This window comes from Rhinolophus hipposideros (genome assembly GCF_964194185.1).
Source record: "Rhinolophus hipposideros genome assembly, chromosome: 2".
NCBI lineage: Eukaryota > Metazoa > Chordata > Mammalia > Chiroptera > Rhinolophidae > Rhinolophus > Rhinolophus hipposideros.
The window spans coordinates 52557629-52583459 of NC_138048.1; the positions used below are offsets into that span (position 1 = coordinate 52557629).

General features: G+C 35.5%; 1 protein-coding gene across 16 annotated transcripts in view; it reads right to left on the minus strand.

The window, feature by feature from the left end:
* DLG1 (discs large MAGUK scaffold protein 1) overlaps positions 1–25831 on the minus strand; it is a 247770-nt gene that overhangs the window by 206537 nt on the left and 15402 nt on the right. For 13 of the 16 annotated variants that reach the window (XM_081073459.1, XM_081073475.1, XM_081073476.1 and 10 more), the window contains one exon: positions 21694–21860. In XM_081073459.1, coding sequence (XP_080929585.1) covers positions 21694–21860 — 167 coding nt within the window. Of the gene's footprint in view, positions 1–1432; positions 1593–21693; positions 21861–25831 lie in introns of those variants that run through there. The other 3 variants (XM_081073461.1, XM_081073465.1, XM_081073469.1) reach the window with 3 other exon arrangements.

The window sequence follows — 25831 nt, forward strand, 5'->3', positions numbered from 1 at the left end:
GCTCTTCCTGCTGTACTAATTGGTTAAACATGTTCAAAGGATTTTATATCTAATAACAGAAGAAATGATCTTAATTTGGCTCTTTCAAAAGTAACTACAAATAATGTTTTAGGCTTCCCAAATTCCAACTTACATCTTTTTGTATTTTTTAAGTTACTTAATAAAAATTTATAAAAACTTTAGGCTATTGATCCCATATATATTTTTTAAAATAGCTCTTTTGTTTAAAAAGGGTAAATGCAAAAATATTTTAAACTTTCAAGGGTAGAACAAACAGATAGATACCTTCCTATAATAGAAATAAAAATGAAAATGAAGTGATAAAAGGTAAATCACAGGCAGAATCAACCACAGACAACCAAGAAAATAACTAGAGAGGAAATAAAAAAATCCTGTTTTCCAGGCTTATTGCCCTTTAAACTTTCTTTAAGAATATTTCAATAAGACAGTTTACCTACAGGTATACAGAAGACATCCCCTTACAAACAGGATGGGACCAGACAATCAACATGTTTGTACCTGATCAAAATTCCTACTGTCTGAACTGTAACTCTGTGAGCAACAAAGAAAACTGATTTCCATCAATTTTCTCACTTTTCCTCTTCTGAGAAATAATTTAGTATATAGGAATAGCCTACTTTCAGAATTTACAAATTTGCTTATTCTTTAATTACTGAATATAACTTTAAAATCTCAGCAATTTCAACTAACAATCACTATGTGTCATAAGTGCATAGAAATAAAAACCAAAAAAGTAACTTATTCCATATTTTGAAAACCAATGTATAAATCTAAAATATAAGCATCCTGAATCTTACACAATCATACAATGTCCACAAGCTCAGAATTAAAAGAAACCAAACTTAGAGATTAAGTGAAGTATGCTGCACTTTGAGGACAATGAGCAAAGTGAGTCCTTTCCGGAGAACTTGTATAAATGCAATGATTCTAAGTCCAAATCAACATCTTTTCAAACATAACACAATCAAAACCTATTTTCTTCTCATTAAAAAAAATTAACTATACTTGGACTAGATGGAAGAGTCCAAAAAATGTTCTCAAAATGAGTTCTACTTTCAACCAGCAAAACACGTTGGGACAGAAAATAAAGTAGAGGGAGAGACCTATGAAAATATATTTAGAAAATTTAGATACAATTAAGGCTTTATAAACCTTTGCTATTGGGAGAAAAGTATCCTGTAAATATAAGGAGAAGAAAATATCCGTTCAATACACTATTTTTAGCTATCTGAAACACATTTCAAAACACTACCTTTCCTACAGGATATAAACTAAGCATCACGTGGATTCAAATATCTATTTCCAAATATATAGCAATAGCTATACTTTATTTTTAAAATACCTTATGAACAAAAAGGTCTCTCATATTCTGTCACTAACAAGGAAATGCAGAAAGCATACTGTATCTTACCTTTGTGGTTACAATGCACAGGCAATCCATTACTCTACCATTACAATATTTTATACATAAAGCAGTTTACTGCAAATTACTTTAAGTTGCATAGATGAATAAAAAATTTAAAATAATTAAAATGGATTTGTGAGAGAAAAATCATCGATAAAAGTTATAACTGTCATAAGATCTCTGCAGGATCCATTCTTAGAGGTAGCAAAATTTTTCTACTATCTGAAATACAAGAAACCAGAATGTGTCACGTGCCCTACAATCTTCTTTATGTAATCTGCGTCTGAAGAAACTGAAATTATCCCACAAAACACTGTGGAAGATGTCAGGGTTTATTCCATAAGAGTTCACTGCTGCTTTAGATGCTGTTTCATTAATCCCTCTTTTCAAGATATGAGGTTGACAGGGTGTCATCTGATGAAATGATCCACAAAGAGGTTCCCCGGATATAAATTTAAATCTGCTTCTCCTTGTTTGCCACAGTTTAGATATTCAAAAAAATAATTACCAACAACAACAAAAAATTACTCTAAAAAAAAAAATAAAATGCAAGCAAACGTTTCTTCCACTATACCATTTCAGCAACTGCAGCTTGCAAAGTAATGACTTTCCTCAGGCAGTAATGAATGGAATATTCCATGTGGTATTTTTGAGAAGGGGTGAAGGAAGAACAAAATGTAATAATTTAAAATACTATCTCTAAAACTTACCTCTTCTCTACTAAAAAAAAGAAAAAAATAATAACATTTTACCTGTGAAGCCAGATTTTAACTTTAGTGCCTTACTCAATTCATCTCACCTAGTCCCTTACCAAAACACACACACACACACACACACACACACACACACACACAATTACAACTATGTACCATTTCAAACTCCTTAAGACGACTACTTTAACCCAGAAGTAGCCGAACTTTGTGAATTCACATACTGTCCTCACGATCACCGGAAATAGAGCTAGAAAGGCTGATAGGGGATGAGGCAGAGGATTCAACTGGCTTTCAGTCTCATAAGCTTATAACCACACTCCCCTGTAAAAATGTGTAGTGAGGAAGAGTATTACCTGCAATTTCTGTCCACAAGTTTTCTCATAGTCTACAGATATTACGAATAACCTCAAATTCAAACTGAACTATTCCCATTTGCTTCTTATGCCCCACTCCTACTCCTAACGTTTCAAATCTCATGGGCTGCATCAGCAACTTTCACTATAAGGATTATGAGAAAGAGTTGATACATGTATGTCACTTAGATAGTACCTATCATATAATAGGCATCATCATTATTTTTGTTACTATTATTGATTGCTATCAAGTGATAGCTTTTTGTTTCAAGCCTAACAGGATATACCTGAGACAGACGCAATGGGATTTTACCTTGACCAGAGCCTACTGGAACTGTTTTAAGGATTAAATAATATGTGCACAGTATTTAAAATAATGCCAACCTTGTTACATGCTCAATGAGTGGCAATTATGTCTGTCTGTCTGTCTGTCTGTCTGTCTGTCTATCTATCTATCTATCTATCTATCTATCATCTATCTATCTACCTACCTACCTACCTACCTACCTATCTATCAGATGTGGGGTGGGGCAGAAGTAAATTTCATCATGAGTGAACACATCCTTTCCCCTGTGCAGGACAGACAGCCTGGAAATTACATGCTCAGTTGGACACTGAGAGTAGCTCCTTCTTCCCAGCCCATCTCAAGAATCATTTGCTCCCAACATGAAAGAGTTAAAACCCACTCAAGGCTCATTACTCCCTTAAATAATTAATTTTTATTTTTAGGAAGAATACTGAAAACAATGAAGGTAATATTTCAGTACTGACTAAGCACTGCATTCTGTGAGGGAAAATAAAGAGGTATGTGAGGGGGAGGAACCAAGATGGCACAGTAGGTAAACGCTGTGTTTACCTTCTCTCACAACCACATCAAAATTACAACTAATCTACAAAAGCACCATTATTGAGACTCGCCTAAAATCAAGCTGACCTGAAGCCTTTCAAATAAGGACGTGCAGAAGCAGCCACCTCCAGACTGGTAGGAAGGTCAGAGACAAGGAACGGGCTGGTCCCACATCCACGTGTGACCATTAAAGATGGAGAGGGCTATTTTGGCTGTGGGGGTCCCTCAACATCCCTAGAAGGGCAAAAAATCCCAGCCCCACTCCATCCCAGGGTTCCAGTGCTGGGGAGAGAAGTCCCCATAATTTTTGGCTGTGAAAACCAGTGGAGATTGTGACTGAGTGAGACTGAGTGTAGCTGCACTCCCAGGAGCTCCTCTTAAAGGGATTGTGTGCAGACTTACCCACCAATGAAATCACTCACTCTGAGCTCCAGCACTGGGGCAGCAGCTAGAAAGGTGGCAGGGACAAATGGTGGGGAATTGAGTTGTCTGGCTTGGGACAGGGGCTGGAGAGGCGGCTTTCTCCTGGATGGGGGAGCTGGCGGAAGCCATTGCTTCTTTGTTGAGCCCTCTCCCTTCCCAGCAAGTGAACAGAGGCAGCCGCCATACCTGAGTCTCCACAGTTCGTTCAAGACCCCGCCCCACCCAGCTTTCAGGCACACCCAGGCCGCTTCCAGTGGCTTTTTCATGCAGACCACCTGCCTTGGCTCAAGCTGAAGACTTTTCCTAGACTCTCAAAGGTTTGTGGAACTCAGATAAGCATCTGGCTTGAGCGTGTTCTGTACCTCTGGCTGAGCAACCCTAAGCCAGCACAAGCAGCAGCCGGCCTTGGTTCACAGCTTGGCCTCTCAAGGCACTTCCAAGCACAGCATGGGCAGCAGCCATCTGCGGATTTCTTTCAGGCTCCCACTGGGTGGTCCCAGGTGGAGCATGGGCTGCTGAAGTAGACCTACAGCAGATCCCCTCCAAGGTGGTCCTGGGGCTGGTGCCCCCAGTGGCCAGCTTCAAAATGAGCTGGAGCCACAGGGTCAGCTTCTGCACAACAACTCTTCCTCTATAGTCAAGGCCAGTCCTCACAATCAGTGAGCGCAAGGGTCAGTCCCTCACACTCATGTACAATTATCAACCAAGGCTCAACTACAAGAGGAAGGCACACACAACCCACACAAGGGACACACTTGGAGTACGTGGCTCAGGTGATCAGAAAGACTGCACCACCGAGCCCCACAGCACATCTACTACATAAGGCCACTCTACTAAGACAAGAAGACATAGCAGCCCTACCTAATACACAGAACCAAACACAGGGAGGCAGCCAAAATGGGGAGACAAAGAAACATGTCCCAAATAAAAGAATAGAACAAAGCTCCAGAAAAAGAACTAAGTGAAACAGAGGTAAACAATCTATCAGATGCAGAGTTCTGAACACTAGTTATAAGAATGCTCAATGATCTCAGGGAAAACTTCAACAGAGATAGGGAGCACAAAAATGGAGATGAAAACCATAAAAAAGAATGAGTTAGAAATACAGGCTATAATAACAGAAACAAAGAATATATTACAGGGAATCAACCGTAGATTAGATGAAGCAGAGGATCCAACCAGCAATGTAGAAGATAAGGTAGTACAAAACACCCAACCAGAACAGCAGAAAGAAAAAAAGACTCCAAAAACTTGAGGAAAGTTTAAGGGGCCTCTGGGACAATATCAAGTGTACCAACAATCACTTTATAGGGGTACCAGAAGGAGAAGAGAAAAAGCAAGGAACTGAAAACCTATTTGAAGAAATATTGACAGAAAACTTCCATAGCCTGGTGAAGGAAATAGACATTCAAGCCCAGGAAGCAGAGTCCCAAACAAGATGAACCCAAAGAGGCCCACACTTAGACATATCATAATTAAAATGCCAAAGGTCAAATACAAAGAGAGAATCTTAAAAGCAGCAAGAGAAAAGCAGTTAGTTACCTACAAGGGAGCCCCCATATGACTGTCAGCTGATTTCTCAACAGAAACTTTGCAGGCAAGAAAGGAGTGGCAGGAAATATTCCAAGTGATGAAAAACAACGGCATACATCCAAGATTGCTCTATCCAGCAACGCTGTCACTTAGAATTGAAGAACAAATAAGGAGCTTCCCAGACAAGAAAAAGCTGAAGGAGTTCATCACCACCAAACCAGTTATTACAAGGAATGTTAGAGGAATTTCTTTAAGATGGGAGGGAGGGTTAAGGATGGGTGAAAGGGGAAGTGATTAAGAAGTACAAATTGGTTGTTATCCAGTGGTCATGGGGATGCATAAGGAATATACTCAAAAATACTGTAACAACTAGGTATGGTGCCAGATAGGTACTAGATCTATCAGGATGATAGTTGGGAATTGGGTTGCGGGCCAGGGTGAAAAAGGTGAAGAAGGCATTAAGAAATACAAATTTATAGTTAATACAGTATGTGGTATATAATCAACAATGTTGTGAATATCATATAAGGTGCCGGATGGGCACTGGACTTATCAGAGGGATCACGTCATAGACTGTGTAGATGCCTGACCAATGCATTATACACCTGAAGCTGAAGTAGAATAACATTGAATGCCAACTATAACTAAATATATAGGTATATATAGTCACAGGATGTGGAGTACAACATAGAGAAGATAGTCGATGGTATTGTAACAGCTATATAAGATGCCAGAGGGGTAGTAGCCTGGGGGGTGCGTTATCACTTTATGAGGGGTTTAAATGTCTATTACTTTGTACACCTGAAACTAATAAAAATTTTCAAAAAGTGAAAAAAAAGAGATATGTGAAACTCTTTAACTGGTTTCTCTCTTATAGCTCGTTTCTCTCTTAGTGTTCTGAACTGTCTTTTTGTAAAATTTCTATTATATCCAAAATAGCCCAGCCCAGACAAAGAAGGCATTCCTAAGTTTGGCAGACTTCATAAAAGTGGAGGTTGAAAATCACTCTACCAAGAGTCAGAAATAGTGTTTCAGCCTATTAACAGGCTGTGTAACTTTAAGTAGTTATTTTCTTTTGAGGGGTCTCAATTTCCCTCTTTATTAAATTTAAAAACTCAATGGCTTATAAGAGTCCTTCCACTTACAACATTCATATTTCAATTTCTAAATTCCTTTGATTCAAAGCTCCAACAGGGAAAGACTCAAGAACATCTTATGTATTAATATTTACTACTTTATCCCCAGCACCTGGGGGGTGGAAGGGTGGGGTGATCAGATTGTAAAAGGGGCTGAATAAATATTTGTTAAATTAATGAATAGCCTTTCTAATACCTAAACTGTAGGCAACTATAAAATTAAACAATCTGAAATGACCCTGAAAATTAGATACCCCGGTATCCCAGTAAGAACTATTTAAAATAGTTTTGCCAACTCAAATATAAGCCAATAATAGAGATGAAATAATCAAATACCTACTTTAAATCCTCTCAATATATAAATGTTTAATAACACATATCAAAATAATATATCTAAAATATTATTTTATTTTACTTACATTCAGAGAACAATTTTAGTCAAACTCACATTCACCTTAAATGTCAGGGTCATCATTACAACTGCAGCCACTTTTTGAGTCGCCTAATCATTCTGACCTCAAACATCAATTTTAGTTCCACCTAAGCTGTTTAGATGCTTCACTTTTTGGATCAGTATATTAAAATATCACCTCACATTTTATCCCAAATCACTACTAACAACTATTCATTCACATAACAGGAAAAGTTTTTCTTTTTTGGTTCTGCAGGTAAGTATTATAATTACTACAATATAATCACTTACTATATTACTATTTAGTATACTTTTTAACCTTTCAAAAAAGCTTCCAATATTTACAGTTTTTAAGGTCATACTCAGGAATGATTATTTAATATGCATTCAATTCTACACTCATTACATAAATCCAAATTAGAACTAAGGACATTCCAAGGAAATGTGTTCTCAGTTATTCACCCTGCAATATAGTTTAGAAATCACCCTGTAATATAAGCAACTTTAGAAGCTCTCAAATATAAGCCTTTTGGGATGTCAACACCTCTCTTAATATTCAGGCACGTAAGATAATTAACAATATTTTAGAATACCAATGGCTTTCTACATATAAGCAATTGTTTCCAACCGTAACATAATAACATAACAAATAGACTCTCCTGCCTTAAAACTAAAAAAATGGACAAATAAGAAACAATGACTTTTAGATATTGAACAAAAGCAGCACAAAACAGTGATCCTGTGAGAAGAAAAACAAATGAGGTGAGTCCCAGGCACCATGTAACTGCCTGGAAATAGTTTCCAGGCTGCAGGAGAGGGAGGGAGAAACTAAACATAGTCCAGCAATCTAAGTAAGGTAAGGAGGACAGAGTTGAGAATTCAGGAAAGCCAATGTGTCTAAAATTCACAGGTAAGAGTACCAGAGAGGAGAGAGCTATACAGAAGGAGCTCCACAGATCAGCAGAGTTTCCCCTCAAGTCTTCTGACTGGTTATGCAATAAGGAAAGCTGAGGCTGGGAAAGAACCCTGGAAAGAAGCAGGTAGAACAATCCCCAGAGCTCATACAGGGTCAAGAATAACTAAAACAAATTATAATAGACAGGGCCCTGGGTAGAGTACTGAGAATAGTATTGCCACAGTACTGGGACAAAATTAACCCTATACTAAAAGTTTTTGGTCCCACCAAAAACTTAAAAGCAAGCTTCAAGAGGATCAAGCTCTTTCCAAGTAATTTATAACAACTGCATTACAAAACAAAGCTCAAGAATAGTTAAAGGAAAACAAAAATATCTAGGCCCCCCAAAAGTAAAATTCATAATGTCTGCCAAATCCAATAAAACATTACCAGGTATATAATAAAGAAGCAGGAAGATACAACCCAGAGAGGAGAAAAACAATCAATAAAACCAGATCCACAAATGACAGATGATAAAATTAGTATACAAGGACATTTTAAAAAATTGTATAAATCTATCCCATATGTTCATGAAGATAGAGGGAAAAAATGACCATGTTAATGAGACATGGAAAATAAAAAAGGACCAAAACAAAACTTCTAGAAATAAAAATTAAAATGTCTGAAAAGAAAAACTGACTGAGATTAACAACAGATTACACACTTCAGAAGAAAAGATCAATAAACTTGAAAATATAACAATAGAAAATGAAAGAGGCAACCAACTGAATTGAACATTTCTGCAAACAACGCCTCCCTTAAGGGACTAATATCCAAAATATATAAGGAATTCACACAACTCAACAACAAAAAAACAAACAATCCAATTAAAAAATGGGCAGAAGACCTGAACAGACATTTCTCCAAAGAAGACATACAAATGGCCAAGAGACATATGAAAAAATGTTCAATATCAATGATTATCAGAGAAATGCAAATAAAAACCACAATGAGATATCACCTCACACCAGTTAGAATGGTTATCATCAACAAGACAAATAATATCAAGTGTTAGAGAGGTTGTGGAGAAAAAGGAATCCTCATACACTGTTGGTGGGAATGCAGATTAGTGCAGCCGTTATGGAAGGCACTGTGGAGATTCCTCAAAACATTAAGAATACAATTATCATATGACCCAGCAATCCCTCTCCTGGGTATATACCCAAAAAAATCTGAAAACATTTATCCATAAAGACGTATGTGCTCCAATGTTCGTTGAAGCTTTATTTAGTGCCCAAGACATGGAAACAACCAAAGTATCCTTCAATAGATGACTGGATAAAGAAGTTGTGATATATATATATATATATATACATATATATATATATACATATATATACACACAATGGAATACTATTCTGCCATAAGAAAAGATGAGATAGTACCATTTGCGACAACATTGATGGATCTTGAGATTATACTGAGCAAAATAAATCAGACAGAAAAAGTCGAGAACCATATGATTTCACTGACATGTGGTATATAAAACTGAAAACAAAAGAACAAGACAAATGAATGAAGAAACAAAAATCATAGACACAGACAGTAGTTTAGTGGTTACCAGAGGGTAAGGAAGGAGGAGGTGGTAGATGAGGGTAAAGGGGATCAAATATATGGTGATGGAAGGAGAACTGACTCTGGGTGGTGAACACACAATATGATATACAGATAATGTATTACAGAATTGTACACCTGAAATCGATGTAACTTTACTAACAATTGTCATCCCAATAAACTTTAATTAAAAAAAGAGAAAGAAAATGTCCAACATATATATAGTGAACAAAGACTGAAAAAAAATGAATCGTATCTATGAACTATGGCACAAATTCAATCAACCCAGTATCGTGTAATTAGAGTCCCTAAGAAAAGAGTGAACAGAAAAAATATTTTAGAAGCAATGAAGAACAAATTTCCAAATTTGATGAAAACTTGGAATTTCAACAAATTTCCCACAGACACAAGAAATTCAACAAATCCCAAGCACAAGACACATAAAGAAAACTATAAAAAAGCAAAGCACATGGAAATGATAAGCACCAAATTCAGGACAGTGGTTAATTCAGGGGATGAGGCAGAGAATGTAATCAGTGTGGAAACTAATGGTCTTCAACTATATTTATGACGCTTATTTTCTTAAACTAGGTAACCTGGATAGTCATAATATGTTCTATAGTTTCTATATGAATAAAACCTTTAAAAAAAATAACACATAGAAAGACCATCCAACGGGGCAATCACCAAGAACAGAAAACATTTTCAAAAGTAGAGAGTGAATTATAGCAAATGCCATGAAAAAAAAAATCAGGGAATGTAAAGACCTAACGTGACATTCAAGTGGAACTTATATTCTTTATCCTTTGCTACATCGATAAATTACTAATAATGAATATGCAACATTTTAACATAAAGATTATTTTTTAAATCTACCATTTATTGAGCACTTAATATGTGTCATACTCAGATCTAAGTTTTACATAAATTATCCCATTTCATACTTATAAGCACCATATGAGGTGAGTTCTGTTAATCATCTCCACTTTACAGATGGTGAAATTAAGGAAGAGAAATTAAGCAATTTGCCCTACCTTATACAAGGTAGTGCAGTAGATATAAATGTGCAGATATGGAAAGCAAATTACAGAACATTACATATATATCTCTCATTACACATATACATATACATATATATATATATATATATATATATATATATATATATATATATATTCATTAACATATAGGATTAGCTTAAGAAATATATACCAAATAGTTAAAAGAAATTATCTCAGGGAAAGAATATTAGAAAAAGATGAACTTTCAACAACATGCATTTCTCTGATAATATGTTTTTTTAAAGACATGCCTGAGTTATCTTTGTAATTAGAGATTGTTTCTTTAAGGTAAATAACTAAGAGACAGCAGTTACTGAAGAAAGGAGACAAGTTATAGTATATTTGGAATGAGAAGCAAAGAAAGAAAAAAAAGGTAAACTACTTTTTCAAAAAGCTTTACTAAGAAGGAAAGCTATAGGATCCTACTGAGTACTTTTTTTCTGTATCTGTTTTTTCTGTTAATGAAATCTTTGAACATTATTTATAGCATAAAGGAAAGAAGGAAACAAAGGCCCAAGAGAGAGAAAGAGGTTATAGATATCACATGAGGAGAAAATGGGATTCCAAAAGAGAAAACAATCAAGAGTATAATAGAAGCTATTATTATAGTATTAATTATTTGAGAAGGTGACTTCCACATAACTGAAAATATATTTTTATAAAGTTACGAATTTTTGCAATAAGCATGTTATCACTTTGGCCATACAAAAAAAAGGGTTGTTTCTTTTAAAGAGCACATGAGGAGATATCATTGCTCTAATACTGAAGGTAGTTAACAGATGCAGATACAGATAGAGAACAAAATTATTTAAATGAGTTACTGAAAACATCACATAATCAAAACTCATAATTCAAGACTAATCAGGGATGCCCTCTTGCAGCACATACATCTACAACCACTGTGGAATACTTACACTGTAACACAGACTTTTATTTTCTTAGTAACTGTATAAAATTTTGCCAAGTTTTCTCCTAGATTAACAGCTTGGCATAATGTGGCAGTTGTCTCACTTCCCTCATAGCATTTCATTATAGTTCACTTCCATTTCGAAGTTATTGAAGTAGGGATATGTCCTTCAGTTCTAAAACTAGCAACTATCATTTAAACACTGGGATAAGATTGTCATAAGATATAAACATAAAAATATAAAAAGTTATATAATAGTGAATGTAAAATAATAGCACAATGGTGATCAAAATTTACTTGCAGACATCTCATGCACAATTCACTTATTACACCTATCAGTTCTGGTCTTGGTGAAATTTTTAAATTACTGGGGCTTTGCATAGGGGTTGTGCCTTATTTTGTACATGTTTTTAAATAACACAGTGCTAAAGCACTGGAATTAAATGAGACAACACTAAATTTTGAGCTGGGAGAGGGAGATCAGACTAACGTCTCTATGATGTATTGTCTTTGAAAGATAGAGACATTCTGCTAGAGAAATAAAGCATCAGAAAGATAAGAACCATGAGGGCACTGATAAAGAAAACAGGAAAAAGAACTCACCACCAATGCATTGGGCTGTCAGTAATATTGAAGGTGGGGATTCAAAATTGTAACAATTCATTTGTACTGTAAAATTTTATCTTCCAAAGTCAATAGTAAGAACTGAAGTGAAGTTCTGCTTCAGGGATATAGAATTATACTAATAGAATAGATGGTGCCAAAGATGAGGAATGTACTAAATCTGAACATGTACTGATTAGGACTGTACAGATAATAGCTCTGTATCAATTTTAAATCTATAATTATCAAAATTATAATAATCAATCTGATGATTATTTACTAGATGTTTTTATTAATGTTTATATAAAGAAAATTTTTAAATTTTTAAAAGAAAATCCCTTGTTCGCAGATTACATGCTGAAGTATTTAAGGGTAAAAGATCATAACGTCTACAATTTACTCTAAAATAGATCAGCAAAAATAAAGTAAGTGTGTGTGTGTGTGTGTGTGTGTGTGTGTACAGAGAGCAAGGAAATGTGACAAAATGGCATTTTTATTTCACTATTCTTTTAATTTTTCTGTAGATGTAATTTTTTCAAAATAATACATTTTTAAGAGATTGAAAAAGAGCATAAATAACAGTAAAGTTCCCATAAGAAATGTACAAAGTGCTTATTAAATAAATAAAAAATCTCTCAGTCCACAGTGATAGATTTTTTTTTAAAAAGAGCAAGAAAAAGGGGGGAATTAAGCTACCTTTGAAGGGGATTATTAAACAAATTCTACTCTAAAAACCAGTCTTTAAAAGAAAATGGTTTTATCCTGTCTTCTTAGGAGAAACAAAATTTTGTCCTCAGTTGATGGGGAAAAGTACTTTTTACAAAAGATATCAACTAATAAATAGAAATGGAATGATAAAACGAGGGGGAATCAAGATTTTAGAACATCTAATGAAATAAGTGATTCAGGCAAGAATCATGGGTAAATCAGGTAAAAATTCACTCGATACAAGGTGTAAGTACTAGCCCAAAGATACTTAACTACAAACAGAAACATGTACCTACCTTTAAGTAATAAAACTTAACCACCACAAGTACAACAACCTGACACTGTGTGCTGCCTGAAGTGATGCAAAATGAGGTACAATATGTCACTATGAAGTTTGCTCACCAAAAACTAGTCTAATCAACCTTTACATCTAACCTCTTGGTACCAAAAATACAGGAATTAACGGAATGACTTAAACAACATGAGGAAACAAACTAAACAAATACAGAATGTGTGGTGTTCTATAAGACAACTGGCATGGTCTCTTCAGAAAGTTAATGTCATTCATTTAAAGGGGGAAGAAGGTGAGGGGGCTATTCCACTAGATTATAAGAGTAAAGACACTGTACCAGACTTAGTGTGCCCTCCCTACTCGTTCCAATGTTTGCCCCTAAATCTTCACATCTGTCTTTCACCCTAAGCAGCTTTAGCAACACCTCTGGCCTCTGGTCCACGTCTCATCCTCTCACCTTCTCACTTGGGACTTTCCTGTTAGGGCTTTCCTGTTAACCACAAAACCAGAAACCATATCCCCTGCACCCACACACACACCACCCTAAAATACAGGCGAACTGCTGCCCACTAGAAGCCAGTAGATAAATTCTTTCCTTGGATATACTCTGAGATAAAATACCCAGAGCCCACCGATCAGTCACACTTTGTGACAGGAAGAATCTTGTATTAGTTTTTCCTTCCCAGCTTATTCACCTTTTCCCTTGCTTTGTGCTTTCTAGGAATGAACTTCCTGAATAAAGTAATAGCACATTCTGCCTCTGCCTCACATTCTGCTATCAGGGAAACCCAGATATAATCAGAGACCTAACAATCAAATGAAATACATGAATCCTAACTGAATTCCAATTTTTTAAAAAGTCCTAAAAAATAGATTGGGAACAACTGTAAATATGGATTGGAAGGAAAAATAATTATTCTTTATTTTCTCAGGTATAAAATAGTACTAAGATTACATGGAAGAATGTTGGGCTATTCTTTACTCTTAGGAGATGTGTGCTGAAGTTTTTATAGTTCTAAGTGCATGCCTGCAACTGATTTTCAAATAGTTTCCCCAGAATACACATATACAGAAAAAGCAAATATGACAAAATATAAATAATTATTCACTCTATATGGATGTTTGTTGTACAGTAAGCCTCACTTAATATCATCAATATATACTATATAATATGTAATATATATAACATAATATATAACATATAACAAAACCAATTTTACCATAGGCAAATTGATTTATAAACAAGAGTTCAGTTCCTAAGGCATCCCATCAATATTACATTATCACAAAACAACATTAAACAAAAAGATGTTATACAAGGACTTGCTACACTATTCTTTCAATTTTACTCTACTTGGAAATTTTTTATGAAAAAAAAATTAGAAAAAATATAATCACCTTTAGCCTACTGCCTAATTACAACATGGAAAGAACCACAGTTCTCACTTCATTTGAAAAATATTTACTAAACAATTATTATGTGCAAGTACTACATATATTTCAGTAAATAAGACAGTCCCTAACCTGTGGGACTTAGAGTAGATACCAAAATAGACATAAAATGTACATTTGAGCATGTAACTACAACAGTAATGATAACTATCAGGTAGAAAGTGCTGTAAATAGAGGCTCTGACAATCTGAGAGGTAAAGGAAGACTTCTATCAGGAAGTGGTCTTAGTGATCTCTGAGTCTGTCTTACTCTCACAACCTGTTTTCAATCTGTTTCAAATCCTTGTGCTCTACATTCTAAATATCCATAATTTAGCCATTTGCACCTCCATTATCACCACTGTCGTTCAAGCCTATATCCATCCTTAACTGGACCACTGAAATAGACTGCTCACAGGTCTCCTGCTTCTACCTTTACTACTGTGTATTTTCAGCAAAACAGCCTGAGTGATCCTTTTATACAGCTTAGGTTAAATAATGTCATTTCTCTGCTCCAAAACCCTGCAAAAGCTTTCCAGGATCTACCCCTGCCTTACCCTCTGTTCTCATCTCCCATTGCTCTTTCCCTTATTCACTCTGCTCTAACCATACTGGCCATTTTGCTATTTCTCATCTATTCCAGCCTTACTCATGCTTTAAAGTCTTGAAACTAGTTATTCCCCTAAACAGCTGCATCAACTTCCAACTCTTTGTAGAAGTATCACCTTTTCTGCGACCTATTGTTGAATACCCTATTTAAAATTGCAAAGTACACACCCTCCTACCTGGCATTCCTGATTCCCTTAATCTGTTCTATTTTTTTCTTCTCATCACTTATCACCTTCTAACATGCTAGGTAATTTTTTTATTATTATCTGCTTTCCCACTAGAACATAAGCTCCATGAGGACAGAGACCTTTGCTTTGTTTAAGCACCTTGTTCAATGTGTGATACATAACAGGTGCTCAATATTTGTTGAATGAATGAATGAATGAACTGACATCTAAAATAAAATGCTAAAAAATAAGGAGATGGTAAAACAAGAGAGAACCTTCTACATAGAGAGAATATTATATGGGGACCCTAAGCTAGGAGGAACCAGTGGTCAAAGAAGGAAAGTTCTAAAAGATGAGCGGAAAAATAGGCAGTGGTCAATTTAGGCATTTTTAGTCTTTTTGGAATTTCCTACTTCATACTGAGGAACGGAAAGCCAATAAAAGGTAATGGCATGATTTGCCTTTTAGAAACATAATCTTTTTTTTTCTTTTTTCCCCTTCCCTCCCCCACTCTTCAAGTCGTTGTTTCTCAGTCTAGTTGTGTAGGACACAGCTCCCTGGCCCAGGCTAGTATCAGGAGCTCACTCTCCTCCCTCCCCCTCCCTCCTCCTCCTTTTCCCCCCCCCAAGGCAGTCGGTCGCCACTCACAGCGTTGCCAGCCATTCACACTGGCCACTCCTGGCAGCCGGTGGCAGCTCACGCCGAACTCCCACTGCTCACTGCAGCCCAGCTCCAGGGAGAGCTGGTGTTCACAATTTTAGCTGTAGAGGGAACAGCTCGCTGGCCTATGTAGGAATCGAACCCAGTGAGAGGAGCACGGCGCTCCAACCACCTAAGCCACCGGGCCGGCCCTATAAAGATAATCTTGGAGGCAAAGTGGTCAGAAATTCAAAAGGGGCAAGTAGGAACACAGATAGGCCAACTAAACGGACTATTACAATGACCTAGGCGAAACCTGAGGGTGGTTTAGACTACAGTGGCAAGAATGGAAATAGACTGAAATGCTGATTCATGTGAAATTTTGTAAAGTGCAGTATAGATTATAGATGTAAATGCAAAACACAAAAGTTTCTGACAAATAATATAGTAGAATATCTTTAAGACCCTGGAGTTGGAAAACACTTCAGTAGACACAAAACACATCAACCAAACAGTGGACTATTATTAAATTTAAGAAATTTGGATCATTAAAAGATATTAAGAAAAGCATGCCTCAAAATGGGAGAAAATACATGCAATACATATATCCAGATAGAGACCTATAAATCAATAAGATAAAAAACAGATTTTAAAAATGGACAAGAAATTTAAACAGATGCTTCACAAAATATAGAAAAATGAATAAGTATGTGTATATGAAAAGATGCTTGTTTATTGTTAATCTTCTTAATTGTAGGGAAAATGCAAATAAAACAAAATGAAGTACCACTACACACCTACTGCAAAGGTTAAAATTATTAATAAAAATACTGACAATAACAAGTATTGGCAAATATGTGAAGAAACTGAAACTTACACACATTGGTGGTAACTACAAAAACAGGCATAGCACTTTGCAAGACTGTTGTCATTATATTCTAAAACGAAGTATATGCACATCATTTTCATGACCAGGTATATATACAACAGAAATGCATACACAGGTGCACCAGAAAACATACACACTCAGTTTACTACAGTGTTGTTTTGAAAATGCAAATTTGTTCAAATGCAACTGATATATTAGGGAACAATATGAACATAATGCAATTTTCATGTTTGCTTATGCTCAACTTGTCCATGAGAAACACTAGGCAAAGGCAGAAAATTGCACCCAGATAAAACGCTACATAGGAATACACAAAACGCACACACTTCAGACTTTACTTCATTGAGTGTTGTGTGTCACACTCTTCCACACCTGGTGTTAAAACTTTCCTTCTGATTATAGGTAACTCCCTCTACCAGCACTTCACAATAATTCACAAGCTGTAACCCTAACACACACTCCCACAGCAAACAAGATTTTTTTTCAAGGTAAAATGCCATATTTATTATAGTATTTCTGTATTTCTTAACCATTTAACATGTGTGAAACTGTGCTGCCATTTTTACTAGGTCTTATCTTTTTTTATAAATGTCACTCACCAAGTTTTGAGGCCCTAACTCCATTTTTTCCATAAACACTATGGTTTTTATTGTACAACGCTGCACAGTGTGGTGATTTTTGAGGCTGTATATGTTGTGCTACAGCAGAACTGACTGTAAAAGAATATTCAAAGCAGCACTAACCCAAACTGGAAACAACCCAAATACCCATCAATAGAATGGATAAATATATACTGTGGTATATCATACACTGGAATATTATACAGCAGTAAGAATGAAAAACTTCTACTCACAGGTGAAATTCACAAATGGAAGAAAAAAATAGACTAGACACAAGATAGTACATACTGTATGAATCTGTTAATGTATGGTTTTAAAAGAAGCAAAACTCATCTATGGTTTTAGAAATAAGCATGGTTCTTTTGAGAAAGAGGGAGTAGGTGGTGAATAGGAAAGGTGTAAGAGAGACTTTTGGCGTACTGGTATATTTCTTTTTCTTAATCAAGATACAATGGACACACCACAAAATTCACCAAATTTTAAAGTGTAAAAGTCAGTGTTTTTTTTTAGTGTATTGACAGAGTACACTAAAGAGTTGTACAACCAACTCTGTACAACAGAGTTGTACAACCATCATCACTATCTAATTCCAGAAATCTTAGCATCATTCCTCTTTCTTTCTCTTGACCTGGTGTATTCACAACGCAGTAATTCATCAAGCTGTACATTTATGAATTGTGTACCTTCATGTATATTACATAGTACTTCAGCAAATGTTTTAAGTCAATGTTTAGAGTACTTCAGATTAAATCTGTTAGACTAAATACATGCTTTTAACGCTATCTCCTAAAACTCTACTTAACGTAACTGGATTATTTTCAAGTATTAAATCACAAGGTCAAATAAAAAGGAAAAGGAAATATCCCCCCTACACCAGTCACTCAGATAATTTCCCTCCCCCAAAGATGACACAGAAGGGCTAAACCAGGGGGCCTGCAGATAGCAGGGACAACTGATAACAAGAGTACAGTACTGAAAGCGGAGTACATGTGTATTCTTCCAGACATACTTAACCTCTCACTTTTTTGTTCCTTTTAGTCATACTATACTTTCTGATATGCAACCTGCTTCCAATCATTTAATAACACATAGTGGATATATAGACTATATTTTTATGCATGCTATTTTATATTACATTAATTGGCTATACCATATGGTTATCTAGTTTCTTATTGATAATCATTTAGATTTGTTCCCTGTTGGTTTTTGTTAATATCACAAACAATATTGCAATGAATATGTATATGTATATATGTTTTAATATACAAAGGGTGCCAAAACATGTATACACATTTTAAGAAAGGAAAAAAAACTATTAAAATTGTAATACTCAATATTGACCGATAACAAAAGATAAATACAAATCACGTTTGACTTCTGCAATTGAGGTGCTCAGAGTGGTTACCATCAGCGTCCAGACACTTCTGATTACGGTGAACCACTACTTGAGCAACGCTGACCCAAGTGTCCACTTGTGTACATATTTTTGGTACCCCGTATATCAAACTTGTATGAGTACATTTGTAACATAGGCTAGATCAAAGGATATGAATATATATAGTCAAGATGTCTTTCAAATGTTTGCACCACAGTACTCTCCTACCAACAGTGTAACAGCTCCTCACATTTAATGTGACAATCAAATCAGTTAAAAATGTTCTCACTATCAATTTAATTTGCATTTTTAAAGCGAGGTTAAGCATCTCTTAATAGGCTTATTGGCCCATTTGTATTCCTTTTTCTCTAAATAGCCTGTTCATATCCTTTGGTCACTTTCCTATTGAAAGTTGGCTTTTTTCTTACTGATCTGTAAGAGGACTCTAGAGTGGAGATGATTAGAAACTAGTCTTATTTCGTAAACGTAACAAATTTTTCCCCCACTTTATTTCTCATTTGTTTATTGTATCTTTCAAGATACAGAAAGAAGTTCTACAATCAAAGTTCAAACAATCAAATTTTGTGAAGTCCACAAAGAAATTCTACAAAGTCAACATTCTTAACTTTTCCTTTTAATTTTTCTGGGCTTTCTTTGTTGTCATGCTTAGAAAAGTTCTCCCTATCCAAAAATCATTAAAAAGTTTATTTCTAAAAGTTCACTTTTTTTACATTTGAATCTTTAATCCACTTGGAATGTACTGTATTGCCAGGAATAGGATTGCCATAGACTGAAGGTATGTGTCCCCCAAAATTCGTATGTTGAAATTCTAACCCCCAATGAGACGGTAATAGGAGGTGCAGCCTTTGGAAACTAATTAGGTCATGAGAGTGGAGCCTTTATGAATGAGATTAGTGCCCTTACAATAGAGACCCCATAATGCTCCCTCATCTCTTCCTCAAGGTGAGGACACAGTAAGAAGATGGCTGGTCATCTATGAACCAGGAAGTGGGCTGTCACTAGACACTGAATCCACTGGTGACTTGATCTTGGATTTCCCAGCCTCTAGAACTGTGTGAAATAAATCTGTGCTGTTTATGAGCCACCAGTCTATGGTATTATTATAGCAGCTGACAGGACCAAGAAAGGATAGTACATCTACTTCTGTTGGACTTTCTCATTAAATCAGGCAGTTTTTCCTACTTGCATCTTGATTTCTTTCAATTACTCTTCCTTATAATCCAAAAGTAATTCACTCTTATTTTAGGTTTGTTTTTATAAAAATGACACACACTTATCATTTTTAAAAAGTAAAAGGATAAATAAGAAAAAAAATCCCCATCACCCAGAAATAATCATTAATATTAAGCACACATTATTCCAAACATCTAACTAGGCATATTTTCAAAGGACAGACATACCAAAAACAAAACAAAAAAAAGATATATGAAAATAGGCCACAATCACATCACTTTAAAAATAAATGGCATTAATTTTCATTTTACCACATCAGAACAAATAGGAGAAACAAAGTTACATGTGGACCAAATGTCTCTTGGACATTTTAGACAGGACCAAATGCCCACTAACCACTTGCAGAACTGTCCACTCATTTAACTTTAATGAAAACGTATTTTTACTAGTTACAGTAAGCCAGCCATTATCTAAAAATAAGGCAAATCAACTGTAAGAACTCTGGGCTTTATAATCATAGGTCAACATCATAGATCAGACAATAGAAAAAATGAGTAAGCAATTAAATAAGAAAGTCAATTCTCTTAAAATTTAACACGTTTCTTACATAAGCAAATTTTTTAATTTTGGACCACAATAATATGAAACAGAAACTGTGTTACTAATTAACATTTTTAAAAGCTATTTGAATGGACTGTATCATAAGCATAATGGCATATCAACTAAGGGAAAGGAAATTAAAATTACCAAAGAGAAAGTGATGAGAAAATAATAAAATAGAAAAACAAGGATACATAGACAATACTACACTAGAATCTCTAATCAATGAGAAACGTAAGTACATACCAGGATTAGTAAAGAGAACTGTGAATTGGGTCTTAGGTCTGAAATCCAAAGATAAACTTGTCCAAACTAGCCAAATAAGCTGGGTTAAGTCATTCATTTTCTTCTGGATCTCAGTTTCCTCATCTTTAAAATGAAGGAGTGCAATCAGATGTTCTTTGGTTTTTCCTGCTCTAAAATTCTGTAATTGTTACTTAATACAAAAGAAAACTGACAATCTGTCTCCTGTATCATTACCAAAGGGCTGTCTGTTGCTTCCCACCACTATTTTTCCCTGATTTATTACTCACCAAACAGAAGCTGATTCAATTTTCCAGGTACTTCTCTAGTACTAACTAGAAGGGACTAGAGTCAAATTTAGTCAGACAACCACTTTCAAATGACTAATGTTTCTCAGATCGAATCCTCATCACAAAATGCTTCATATCTGTTAGGTCATATCTAACTCTACCAGCAGCAACATTTAACAACAAAGGACATTACTAAAATGGTTACGTAAACTCAAAGACATAAAGTTTTAATTACAGAAAAATACAGAAACTAACTCTGAACTTTATTTAGATGTATTGCTCAGTCTCTAGTGAGTTTAAATAATGCAATCCTTCAGGCCAATAAACAGAATCCTTAGGATAAATGCAGCAACTAAACTGCCCAGGACTACAAAACTATATTTAATTTCTAAGAAAGAATCCCAGAGCAAAACCATCTTTTCAAAGTACAATTTCTGTCTAATTATCACACAGATGATGCCTTACTGAGGTCCTATCATGCAAAAGTAGTTTCTAATCGTCGGAAGCAAGCATTTCAGACCTCAAACCATTCACATTTTAGGACAGGGCACCAGAGATTCTGAGCTTTTCTTTCCAAAATTATTTTTAATCCCATCCTCTTTATTCCATTGAAAAATATTTCCACAAAATATGCGTTTTAATAAAATGAAAAAAAACCTTAGTAACTTAGTAATTGATCACTGAAAAACAGCTCAAGAAAACTTTTTATCTTACCTCTACACTAGGGCTAAGGCTGCTTGGCAGTGTTTCTGAAGTCACAGTAGTGCTTGGAAGGCTGGAAATTTCCCAAGTATTCACAGGCTGTATTGGTTCAGACTGCTTTGAACGATCTATACATTTTGGATTATCCAGTAAGGTCACTTCATAAAATTCTTGAATATCTAGACGTGAGGGGAAAAAATTTAAAAGTATTTATATTTTCTATGCATTGCTAAAACAATACAACCCAAAAGCAAAATTTTTATCCCAGATTAGTAAAACGAGTCCAATCTTACACTTAAACAGTAAATACTTTCTCATTTTATTATGTAACAAGCATAAGACCTGCAGGGCACAGTGTGAAAGTCAGGCTTTTTATGAGCTATGATCAAATAATACCGTGAATATTTAAATAAAACAAAATTTATTACAGTAAAAGACATATTACCATTGCTCCCCCTCAAAATATTCCCCCTTGCTTCCAACACACTTACCCCATCATTCTTGCCGCTTTCTGAAGCAGTTCTGGAAGTCCTCTTTCGTGAGTGTCTTTAATTGCACTGTTGTGGCTGCCTTGATGTCCTGAATCATTTTGACTTTGGGGAAAAGCCAGAAGTCACATGGTGCCAGATCCGGTGAACAAGGTGGATGAGGACACACTGTAGTGTTTTTACTTGACAGAAATTGCCACACCACAAGCGATGTGTGACACAGACCCTTTCTGTTGTGATCACAAAATACGGTGAATGCTGCTGCCAAGAGCCATCCAATGGAAAAGCAGGGATCTTCAATAGTACAGGAAGCGGTGCTTTGAACTTTAGTAATTGTGTGACGAATTTCAACTTGTTCGGTGCAGTCAGTGGTTGAGAGAAGGTATGTTTTAAAGTGCACCATAAATCGTCCTCCATCATGACAACGCAACGTGTCACACATCACTTCTGGTACATATATGGCAATTTCTGTCATATAAAAACATTACAGTGTGTCTTCATCTTACCATATTCACTGGATCTGGCACCGTGTGACTTCTGTCTCTTCCCCAAAGTCAAAACAATTCTGGACGTAGAGGCAGCCACGACAGCGCAACTAAAGACACTCACAAAAGAGGACTTCCGGAACTGCTTCAGAAAGCGGCAAGAGCGATGGGATAAGTGTGTTCGAAGTGAGGGGGAGTGTTTTGAAGGTGATTAATTTCAATTTGTTTTTTACTACAATAAATTTTTTTTTAATTTAAACATTCACCATATTGTTTCATCACACCTTATGCACTTCAAAGTCAGTGCTGAGTTTAAATCCCTTACACCTTCACCAATTCACTACATGTTTAGGCAAGTTACTTAACCTCTGGTAACTTTCCTCTTACCATTGCAAATTGTTACAAGGATTGAGTGTAATACATGTAAAGTGCACAATGGCAAGATCAGGTTCCTAACAAAGAGCAGTGAATATTATTGCAAATTCTGCATACATGAATCATTACTGATACTTTATATCTTTGTACCACCAACATCCAGGCTGGGAATGTAAACCCCTCATGTGGTCTTAACTGCTCTTCTAACCAAAGTAAAACAAAACCAAAAAATAATAAGTTAAAATAAAATCAAAGAACTGTAAGTATTTTTAGATATATCTGCTCTCAATATTTAGAATAGAAAGTTAAATATTTTATATTATTTTAGAAACAAACAGTTAACAATATGGCAAACTCTAAAAGAAATCATATTTACTTACAGTAGCACACAATAACTTAGAAGATCAAGTTACTTTGCTATCAGCTGGAATTATATAAATTTAGTAAAATAACACTGGTTATTCATGCTGCTCAGAAGCTCTGAGTGGTAGTTACATAATGTCTAAGTTTACCACTATTAGTTCTTTATTCACCTACTGGTATAATTTTGAGTTAAGTTTTTAGAGGAGGAAAATTATTATTCATCAGCAAAGGTGGGCATTATCCAATACAAAATCATACACAATAATAACATATATGCAGTAACCTTTACTTCTTTCTCAGTATGATGATTAGTATCTCCTTTAATAACGCGCTAAAACAGTAGAGACAAAGTAACATCCTTTTAAGTTTTAATAGCCAATGAAATTGTAGAACTTTCTAAGTAAAGGGCCAATAAAACTAAGGTCTACATACTGAGGATAATATCAACCTACTACAAAGGGTGTTAAGAATGTTACTAGGAAAAAAATTGTATGTGAAAGCATTTATAAACCATGAATCGCTACATAAAACTGTTCACATAACCATCATAAAAAAATTTAAAAACTCAAATTCAGAGCATCAGCTACAAAGTGTTCTTATCGAAAATTGTTTAACCTGAACCTAAAACAAGTCTTAACCTAAGCAGGTTCTAGTTCACAGGAAATACAGGGGATAGAGGAACAAATTAAACACCAGAAAAGCAAAGCATAAAAGCGTATCCAGGACATTCTACAAGATGACTGGCCTGGTTTCTTTAGAAAGTCGGTATCATGCAAGAGAAAAGAAATTGTTTGAACATAAGGATTTTTCTGTATAAAGAAAACAAACAAACAAAAAAAACCATAGCAAACCAACTGCAATGTCTGAGCCTTGACTAGTGTGTGTGATTGTGGGGTAAGCTCTAAGAGACATTGTGCCAATGAAGGAAATTTAAATATAGACTATTTTCCAGAAAATATTAAGGAATTTTTTTTGTAGAAGATATATGTGTGAGAGTATGTGTATATTTATATAGCAGGACACATATTTCCATATATGTAAGAGATAAATATATTTATGTACGTAGAAGATATATATTTACAGATCTATATATACACACCGAGACAGGATCTCCTACAAAAAAACAAAAACAACAAAAACCTCCAGAACTCCTAGTATAGTATTATGACCCCAGGAGCATTAAATGAGTACTGAGTAATTGGTTACCAATATCTCAAGTAGCACACATCACTACATAAAATTAGTATTTCCGTTATTGTAAGTCAAATTTCAAATATTAAATTTCTATGTTATCTTTTATTCTACAATTAGCTAACAGAAACACTGCTATATTACCCTTCAATAACATTTCTAATGAAAATCTGAACCAGTGCTGTCCAGAAGAACTTTCTGCAATGATAAAAGTGTTATATAGGGGCCGGCATGATGGCTCAGGCGGTTGGAGCTCTATGCTCCTAACTCCAAAGGCTGCCGGTTCAATTCCCACATGGGCTAGTGGGCTCTCAACCACAAGGCTGCCCGTTCAACTCCTCGAGTCCCTCAAGGGATGGTGGGCTCCGCCCCCTGCAACTAAAACTGAACACAGCACCTTGAGCTGAGCTGCCTCTTGGATGGCTCAATTGGTTTGAGCATAGGCTCTCAACCACAAGGTTGCCAGTTCGATTCCTCGAATCCCGCAAGGGATGGTGGGCTGCGCCCCCTGCAACTGAAGATTGAACATGGCACCTTGAGCTGAGCTGCCACTGAGCCCCTGGATGGCTCAGTTGGTTGGAGCGTGTCCTCTCAACCACAAGGTTGCCGGTTGACTCCCGCAAAGGATGGTGGGCTGCGTCCCCTGCAACTAGCAATGGCAACTGGACCTGGAGCTGAGCTGTGCCCTCCACAACTAAGACTGAAAGGACAACAACTTGACTTGGAAAAAAGTCCTGGAAGTACACACTGTTCCCCAATAAAGTCCTGTTCCCCTTCCCCAATAAAATCTTTTAAAAAAATCTTATATAGTTGCCCTGTCCAATATGGTAGTACTAGCTACATATGACTACTGAGCACTTAAAATGTGATTAGTGTTACTGAGCAATTGAATTTATAATTTTATTTAGGTTTAATTAATTTAAATGGCCTTTGTACCTAGTGGCTACCATAGACGACAACAGAGATCTAGACTAATATAATTCAGAATAGCATTTCACTATCTAGTATGGTCAAGGAATAAAGTGCTCCCTACGTGAATTTTCAAAAGTTCACTCACATCTTGCTACTATCAATTGAAATGCCTTAATTCTAGGTCTTATATTCATCTATTGAATGGTCCTTTCTAATTTGCTGTATCTGGGCTCCTATGGACTAGAGAAACAAATATCCATATTATTTTAACTATATCAGGCTTAAGACAAAATAAGCTGAGTAAAATACACATTAGAGTGGCTATTATCAACAAAA